Source organism: Etheostoma spectabile, unplaced genomic scaffold (assembly GCF_008692095.1).
Source record: "Etheostoma spectabile isolate EspeVRDwgs_2016 unplaced genomic scaffold, UIUC_Espe_1.0 scaffold498, whole genome shotgun sequence".
Classification (NCBI taxonomy): Eukaryota; Metazoa; Chordata; class Actinopteri; order Perciformes; family Percidae; genus Etheostoma; species Etheostoma spectabile.
The window spans coordinates 286,276-296,118 of record NW_022605619.1 but is presented as its reverse complement, the minus strand read 5'-3'; the positions used below and the strand labels follow the sequence as shown (position 1 = coordinate 296,118).

At 42.6% G+C, this 9,843-nt stretch overlaps 1 protein-coding gene across 1 annotated transcript in view; it reads right to left on the bottom strand.

Annotated features, from left to right (window-relative positions):
* Positions 1-6: 6 nt before the first annotated feature.
* LOC116686804 (serine/threonine-protein phosphatase 2A 55 kDa regulatory subunit B alpha isoform) overlaps positions 7-9,843 on the bottom strand; it is a 13,781-nt gene continuing 3,944 nt past the window's right edge. The window contains exons 4-10 of the mRNA XM_032511855.1: positions 9,436-9,601; positions 8,411-8,523; positions 6,365-6,542; positions 4,910-5,074; positions 3,971-4,140; positions 2,263-2,354; positions 7-975 (exon numbers count right to left, since the gene is read on the bottom strand). Coding sequence (XP_032367746.1) covers positions 696-975; positions 2,263-2,354; positions 3,971-4,140; positions 4,910-5,074; positions 6,365-6,542; positions 8,411-8,523; positions 9,436-9,601 — 1,164 coding nt within the window. The 3' untranslated portion in view covers positions 7-695. The remainder of the gene's footprint in view (positions 976-2,262; positions 2,355-3,970; positions 4,141-4,909; positions 5,075-6,364; positions 6,543-8,410; positions 8,524-9,435; positions 9,602-9,843) is intronic.

Genomic DNA, 9,843 nt, shown 5'->3' with positions numbered 1-9,843 from the left:
TTTGCCCGCCCAGAAAATTTGGCCCCACCATGAGAGAGAGCGAGACATCATGGCTTTCAAACGAGCAAAGTGGCAGTTGGTTAAGGCCAGATCCAGTATTAGGGGACTACTAAGGTCTATATAAAGAGACTTCAGATACAGTATTAGGGGGAACCATAAGGGTCGAAATAAAGAGACTTAGAACAGTATTAGGGACCACTAAGGTCTATAAAAGAGACTTCGATACAGTATTAGGGACCACTAAGGTCTATATAAAAGAGACTTCAGATACAGTATTAGGGACCACTAAGGTCTATATTAAGAGACTTCAGATAGAGTGTTAGGGACCACTAAGGTCTATATTAAGAGACTTCAGATAGAGTGTTAGGGACCACTAAGGTTTCTATAAAAGCCTCCAAAGAGAACCATGTCATGGGACCTTTAACCATTTTGTGAACTGGCCATCACGTAATTTTGTGGGGTAACATACGAATTGTTGTGCATTAGTTTTCATACGACATCGCGCAAACCCGTTCATGAGAAGGCGTTGCCTGGACGTTCTGTTAATGCCACTTTTACAGTTTACTCTTGACAAAGTGAGTCCCTTTCAAAGCTAAAGTCACTGACGGCAGATCGTATCAAGACTTGGGGATTTAGCCAAAAGCTGGACAGATGTCGCTTGTACGGCGTGTATCAGAGCGGTTCGGCAACAAAGGCTAGTTCAGTTTTTCCTGGAATATGTACAGATTGTTGGTGGTCGCCACTGCGATGATGTTGTCCTGAGGATGCCAGGCAGTGTGGAGGATCTTCTTGTTAAAGTCCAGACTGTCTACACTGATCTCGTCCTTTTTGCGCTTCCCACCCGTGCTTACTTTGCGAGGTTTCAGGACCGACCGGGGCTTGCTGTTCTCCCGCGACGCCTCCAGGGTGACGTCCTGCCGGTAGCCGCGGTCGAACATCCTGAAGAAGTTGTTGTAGGAGCCGGTCATCACGACGCTGCAGGGACACACAGGATGGAGAGACAAGACGTTACAGGAAGGAAGCAAAAGGTGTTCATGCGCCATTTTATAAGATAAGATAAGAAAACCTTTATTTGTCCCACAGAGGGGAAATTGCAGTTTGCTACAGCAAAGAGCAGAGATATCAATTCAAATCAACTAAATACAAAGAAGCTTTATTAGCATGACCATCGTGACATACAGTACTGCTAAAGCACATAAACAGGGAGTCATTGATCACATTTACATCAACAATAATAACAACAAGAACAAAACTGATGATATCAGCATCAACATAACATTACAGGTGTGTGTGTGTGTGTGTGTGTGTGTGTGTGGGGGGGGGGGGGGGGGCAGGTAAAGACATACTGTGCTGCTAGACTGCAGCTCTCTGGCTGTTCTCCCAGCAGGATTGCCATCTTGTTGATGTCGATTATTTGGTAAAATGTTGGGTACTTGTGTCTGAATTTGGGGAAATATTGAGTGCGGACCGGCTGCAGGTGGGTGGATGGATGCATTCTCTCTCTCTCTCTCTCTCTCTCTCTCTGCTGGAGGATGAGGAAATACTTAATAAGTGGATTTTAAGGGCTATGGGGGAGCTGTGCACCTTCTGTGGAGCTTCTGTGTCAACGCGACATTCTCCAACGCCCATTGTACGCCCCAAAAAATCTACATGGCTCGCAAGATGGAAAAATATTCCCCCATTTCTGGACTGGAACGGTGGATTTGTCAACATAAGATCTTCTCTCGGCGGCGACTTTGCTGTAGACATGGACCGTGGACCATGGACCGTGGACCATGGACCATGGACCGTGGAACAAGGACCGTGGACCGTGGAACATGGACCGTGGACCGTGGAACATGGACTGTGGACCATGGACTGGGCTTTCTGTGTCTGGCGGAGGTGTAAAAGCGGAGCGATGATTTCTTCCACCTGAACCAAGCAGTCCCGCATGGATGGATTTGTTTACATCTGTGAACCCCACTCACCCGGGAGGGGGGGGAGAGGGGGTCTCGCACTGCTTTAATCGTGAGAACTGGACCCATCTGTGAACCCCACTCACCCAGGAGGAGAGGGGGTCTCGCACTGCTCTATCGTGAAAACTGCAAGTTTTCCACCCCCCCCACTCAATGAGATAGCCTACTGCATGTCATAGTGGGAACCTCAGCACCTTTATGAGATCACTAGAACTTTAATGTGCTTTTTTGTTTGTGAAGTGACCTTGGGTGTCATGGAAGGCCCTTTAAATAAAATGTTTTATATAATAGAGTGGATGATACGCACCTGTCGTTGCCGTTCCAACAGCACTCAAACTTGTCAAAGATGCAGTCGTTCTCGTAGAGGGAACACAATTTACTCCTGAGGTATTCATGCACCTGTTGAAAGAAAGGGATGACAGGGTGTTGTGGTTGTTTAAGAATGGAAAAATGCCAAGAATACTTTTACAGTCAGTCTCAGCCACAGTTACAGACCTGAGGATAGGGGTGTAAATCACACGTTTTATTATATACGTTAATGCAAAATAATATCGATTCGTTGGACGCAGAAGAAGAGTGTCTCTCTCCTTCTCTCTTACTCTGTCCATTCCACGTGATGTCATCACGTGATGACATCCATACATAAGCATTTTAGGCATTAAATAAATTATATTTAAAGTTTAATCCTTGTCTCCTACATAAGTGCATAGCAAATTTTTTTTTATGATGGTATTGAAACTGATATCGTTGCTATTTTTAATCCCCAAACTATGCAACGCCATCACTAACAGGGACGTTGTAGAGCGTCCTCTGGTGGACAGACTATGCAACACCACACTAACAGGCATTGTTAGAGCGTCCTCTGGGACACACTATGCAACGCCATCACTAACAGCATGTTGTAGAGCGTCCTCTGGTGGACCACTATCAGCACGCCATCACTAACAGGACGTTTGTAGACGTCCTCTGGTGGACAGACTATGCAACACCATCACTAACAGGGACGTTGTAGAGCGTCCTCTGGTGGACAGACTATGCAACACCATCACTAACAGGCATGTTGTGAGCGTCCTCTGGTGGACAACTATGCAACGCCATCACTAACAGGGACGTTGTAGAGCGTCCTCTGGTGGACAGACTATGCACGCCATCATAACAGGGACGTTGTAGAGCGTCCTCTGGTGGACAGACTATGTAACACCATCACTAACAGGCATGTTGTAGAGCGTCCTCTGGTGGACAGACTATGCAACCCATCACTGACGGGGCGTTGTAGAGTGTCCTCGGTGGACAGACTATGCAACACCATCACTAACAGGGACGTTGTAGAGCGTCCTCTGGTGGACCACTATGCACGCCATCACTAACAGGGACGTTGTAGAGCGTCCTCTGGTGGACGACTATGCAACGCCATCACTAACAGGGACGTTGTAGAGCGTCCTCTGGTGGACAGACTATGCAACGCCATCACTAACAGGGACGTGTAGAGCGTCCTCTGGTGGACAGACTACGCAACCATCACTAACAGGGACGTTGTAGAGCGTCCTCTGGTGGACAGACTACGTAACGCCATCACTAACAGGGACGTTGTAGAGCGTCCTCTGGTGGACAGACTATGAAACACCATCACTAACAGGGACGTTGTAGAGCGTCCTCTGGTGGACAGACTATGCAACACCATCACTAACAGGGACGTTGTAGAGCGTCCTCTGGTGGACAGACTATGCAACGCCATCACTAATAACATGGTTGACCGTCCGTTTTTATTTTTAAAATACTAATTTATCAGAATCATGTATTTGTAGTTATGAATGATTCTGATGAATGAATATTTTTTGTTATTATTTTTTGAATCAGCCTTTTTAAATGCAGATACCGATAGATCGGGAAATGCCTAATATCGGCCCGCAAATATCGGTTGGGCTCTATTAAATAATCGTGATATTGCAATCAAACCGAAGATTCACACCCCTAATATTTACGTATGGATCTAGATGTGTCGCTACCCCCCCCACCTGATACGTCTCTACTGGCCGGGACTCCATGTTGAGATCCCAGATCTTGACGGACAGGTAGTCGCGGGTCATCATGTAGCGTCCGCTGTGGCTGAACTTTACATCAGAGATGGAGGAAATGATTTCAGAGAAGAACGAACGGTTGTTTGGATCCTCTGGCTCTTCAAACTCTGGGAAAAAAAAAAAAAAAAATAGCTGTTGTATGGTTTTCAAGTCAAATTGACCCATTTCTAATTATTACAAGTAAAATGGTACAAGTTACATTTTTTCTACCTGAAATCAACGTCCTTTCCTTATTTCCTGTGATTAACATGTATTCCTGACTCAGAACATTATTCTGGAAATGACACTTATGTTGTTTCTATAGTGGATTTTTAACATGAATTATAACCTTATGACAAACAACAAACCTCACTTCCATTTTTAATAGTGTGCTATGAAAACAGAATTAAAACGTCCAATTCTGTATGCAAGTAAGAGAGAATGAAAATACTCCATTAAAAGTAGCTTAAAGTTGTATTAAAGTACGGAGTGGTTACTTTCTATAGCTGATGAAATGCTACGATATCTAATAATAATACAATTTATTTATGATGCCCTTTACATTTCAAATGAAATCTCAAAGTGCTACAGTAGCAAGTAGTTAAAAACAGTTTCCAGAATATAACAAAATCAAAACCATAAGACTAAATTTAAAACAATGACTGTTAAAAGGCCTTTTGAAATAGGAATGCCCTTCTTAAAAATCTCCACAGTTTGTGGGGCCCTTAAGGTCTCTGGGAGTGTATTTATATATATATATATATATATATCTATGTGTAGCAAGCAAATAAGTCCCGGGTCAGTTTGTCCCCGAGGGACACGAGAGGGTCCCGAAGGTGGAGACAACACGGGGTTAAACTGAGAAGACAACCTAGAGTTTTTAATATGGTGGCTTACGTTTGGCGTGCTTGTCGCACAGCGCCGACGCCCTCATGTCACACAGGCGGATGGTGCCCTTGCTGCTGCTGTAGACAAAGGTGTTGCACTGGTTGGGGTGGAACTCCACCGCCGTGATCACCTCCGTCAGCTCCTCCATGTTGGCTGGCTTGATGTCAACGATATCTGGAGGACGGGGGGTTAAGGTCCACGGGCAAAACAGACGTTTCCACAACTTAAAGAAAGGGGAATACAGTGTTTCCTCTGTGTTGATTTTGTAGTGGCGGCCCGCCACGGTATCAGGAATACTGCAGACGCTAGAGCCCGACCGATCAAGGAGCTTTAGGGCCGATACTGATACAAACATTTGGCTATTTAACAATCCGATATGCTCATGTATTGGCCGATAGATGGATAGATTAGATAGATTAGATAGATAGATAGATAGATAGACAGATAGACAGATAGATAGATAGATAGATAGATAGATAGATAGATGGATAGATGGATAGATAGATAGATAAAAAATCCAGAAACGCGTTACAAAACAAACAGCAGCAAAATCGGTCACACAGCACAGAATATAAATATAATGAAATACTAGGATACATTATACATACATACAATATACATGAAATAATAGGATAGACAGACAGATATTGAAAGATCCCAATAAAATGGGAAATTATAGTGTTCCAGCAGCAAAATCAGTCACACAGCACAGAATATAAATATAAATGAAATACTAGGATACAGTACACATGAAATACTAGAATAAAATACAAGAACAAAAATATTGTATTGTCACTGACAATATCGCGATAGATATTTATTGATCCAATAATTAAAATCTGTAAAATTACAGATACGATACTGTATCGATTTTTCCCCCACCACCCCTAAAATACATGTTTTAAAAGTCATTTGAAAACTGTGGTTTCTTCCTGTTTATTATTGTTAGAATATATATGGATACTTGGCTTCTGTAGTATTGCCACTGAAAATATCGTGATACTACGCTGTATCGATCGCCCCCCCCCCCCCAACCTACAGAAGATGATAGCTGCATTGATTCATGGATTTAAGGATTTAAGGCAATGTTTCCCAAACTAAGTACAATGCTTTTCAATCTTATGTGAATGAGTGTTGTTTCTGCCACACTGGTCTGTTCAGCGCTGATGGTAATGGGAACAAGTGAGAGTGGTCATTTTTAATAATTCAAAAGGGAACCGAGCAGCGCTGACGCCATCATTATAACGGAATAAATACACTTCATATACATTTAAATTCATGGGTTGTTCCGTCTTTTGTCCACAGTTTAAAAATGTAGATGTTACCATGATTCATGGTGTGCTTTTGTAAATTTGGGTCCCGGGGAGACACCAAATTTCTCTTTTGGGTCTTGAGCTGAAAATGTTTGGGAACCACTGATTTAAGGAGTTTAAGGAGTTTAAGGATTTAAGGAGGAAAGGATACTGAAGCTGCGGTCGGTGATCTCCAGGTTCCACAGGTTGATGCGCAGGTCGTCTGCCGACAGGTACGTCTCGCAGTCGCTGTTGACGGAGATGGAGTTGACGTGGTAGGTGTGAGCGTTCGCAAACACTCGTCTAGGGCTCGCTTCCACCATCAGGTCCATGGGCCTGAATACTGGTACCTGGGGGGGGGGCACTGTCATTACAGGGAAAATCTGAAGTGTCTTCTACTTTTTAAGTGACATTTTTGTTTTCCCCAAACAGGAACAAAACAAGCTGTACTCTATACATTCTGTATCTATTTGTTTATTTAATACAGGGACGGTGCATATTAATGGACATATCTGTTAATACGCCAAAAGGCTATTTTTCACCTGCAAGACCCTAAACATCTAAAGTGTCTTCTACTTTTTAAATGACATTTGCTTTTGTTTTCCCAAAACAGGAGCAAAACAAGCTATATTCTACACATTCTACACATTCATTTATTTAATACAAGGACGGTGCATATTAATGGACATTAATGGAATTAGCCAGAAGGCTATTGTTCATCTGCAGTCCCTAGACAGATCGAAGTCACGCTAAAAAAGTAAAATTACGTATTTACATGACATAATAATTACAATATATTATACATTGGGTAAAGGTACTACTATTAAAAGTTAAATATGAGAAAAGTTAAGTTAAATATACATTAGAAACATAGCTGACCAACAATCAGACAAAGACATCAACACATACACACACAAAGCAAGAAGCCAGTGTGAAGTAGAACGGAGATCTTCAACATGTGGTCCGCGACCCCAAGGGGGTCCTCAGAGTTACTGCAGGGGGGGCCTGATTCACTCTGCCTTCCACATGTATGTTTAACATTAAAGCGTATTAATAAAAGTATAAATAATAAAGAATTATCTCTTTATTTTCTTTCATCCGACCCAGTTTAATGCAACAAAAGTTTATACAATATATGTAGTAGGGGTCCCCGCACCATCTCTTGTTAACTAAGGTGTCCCTGGCTTAAAAAATGGAGACCGCTAGAGTAGAAAAGAGGTTTATTTTATTTTTATTCTTATGTATGTGTGTATATGTGTTTGTTGTGTTAAGGTTGTCTTGCTACTGGATGCCTAAAATTTCCTTAGGGATGAATAAAGTATCTATCTATCCACCTACCTACCTACCTACCTACCTATCTATCTACGTATCCATCCATCCATCCATCCATCCATCTATCTATCTATCTATCTATCCATCCACCTACCCATCTATGTATCCGTCCATCCATCCACCTATCTATCCACCTATGTATCTATCTATCTATCTATCTATCTATCTATCTATCTATCTATCTATCTATCTATCTATCTATCCATCCATCTATCTGTCTCAGTCAGGGATTTTTACAGGAATATTAGTGGAAAATTTACTTTCAATAGTCGTGTAAACGGCTTAGTCAGAATACTGTCTAATTCAGAATGAGAGCAAAAACTGGAAGATTATGTGCATTTAAATGTAGTCAGTGACTAAGGGAAAGAGTTAACTGTCCTTTAAACAAAAGGAAAAAAGGGTCCAGCCTCAGTGTAACGGGCTAGTCCGGTAAACTGAGTCTATATTTAGAAAGTATTCAATAAGTATAGATTGGTGTGTCCCAAACTGAAGGATGCACATGATGACAAGGGAGGAACATGTGGAGTCAAACTGCAGCGGAAAGGACCTTTCAGACTTGTCAATATCTATAAAATACTGTAAAAAGTAATAAAACACAGCGAATGAAAGCATAACTAACAATGCATACAGTACATGGTTGACATTATTAGGGTGTGGCCGGGTTGGATCAGTGGTAGAGCAGGCGCACATATACGAGGAGGTTTATTCCTGGACGCAGAGATCCAGGGTTTGAATCCGACCTGTGAAGATTTCCTGCATCTCAACCCCCCCGCCCCCTCCTTCCCTTTCTCACCTAGCTGTCCTATTAAAGGCGGAAAAGCCCCAAATAATAATCTAAAGAAGAACATTACTGGGACAGTGATGAAGCATTTCCTTTCATACAGACCCGTAGTGTTGTGACCGTGTTGAGATCTCGGTATCGCCCGTCTTCCTCCTTCAGATTGTAGCCTTCTGGTCTCTTGTCCCGCTCACTGATTTTCCACAGCTTTATGGTTTTGTCTGCCAACGACAAGGAGCAGAGATCACGAAAAACTCATCTTCAATTACAAAAGAAACAACATTCATATAGATAGAGGGGTAGACAGAGAGACAGACAGATAGACAGATAGACAGACAGATAGACAGATAGATAATTTATTCATCCTGAAGGAAATTGTAGGCATCCAGTAGCAAGACAACCTTAACACAACAAACACATATACACATTTATATAATACATATATGGAGTCTGGATCTGTGGTTGGAGTCACCTGCTGCCTCCATGTTCCTGCCTGACACCCTCCGCTACAATCTCCATGTCTCTCTCTCTCTCTCTGACCTGGGAGATGAATAACATCCCAGAGTCCTGGTCTAGACCTGCTCTTTATGGAAATACCTGGGAGATACATAACTCCCAGATTCCTGGTCTAGACCTGCTCTTTATGGAAAGACCTGGGAGATAAATAACATCCCAGAGTCCGGTCTAGACCTGCTCTTTATGGAAAGACCTGGGAGATAAATACATCCAGAGCGGTCTAGACCTGCTCTTTATGGAAAACCTGGGAGATAAATAACATCCCAGAGTCCGGTCTAGACCTGCTCTTTATGGAAAACCTGGGAGATAAATACATCCCAGTCCTGTCAGACCTGCTCTTTATGAAAGACCTGGGAGATATACATCCCAGAGTCCTGGTCTAGACCTGCTCTTTATGGAAAGACCTGGGAGATAATAACATCCCAGAGTCCTGGTCTAGACCTGGTCTTTATGGAAAGACCTGGGAGATAAATAACATCCCAGAGTCCTGGTCTAGACCTGCTCTGACTGTGTGTAATGGTGACGGTCTCCAGAGGACAGATGCAGAAGGTTTCAGTGTAAAGTGACTAAATATTACCAACTCATCCCGTCAGAGTAGAACCAACTGGCTGACTAACCGTTTGTGGACAGAAGGAACTGGGCAGCGTTTTTCTGGGGCAGCCATCGGATCTTGTTGATCTTCTCCTCGATCTCAAGGCTTTTCAGGTAGTCAAACTCGGGCTCGTGGCTCTGGAAGGTGCTGTAAACATTGTACTCTCCTCTGCACTGCGGCTGATTCTTACTCTACAACAACAACAGACAGACAGACAGAGATCAGTTTCTTATAAAATGTGGAAAAAAACAAAACAATGTTCACAGTTTTTCTTTGTTTCTCAAATTGGAGACAAATTGTCCGCACAGTTACTTGTAGAGCCCGACCGATAAAGGATTTTTAAGGCCGATACAATTATTTAGTTATTTAAAAATCTGATATGCCGATATATTTGTTTTAACTAAACATGACCAGATTTCCCTAACATTAGTTA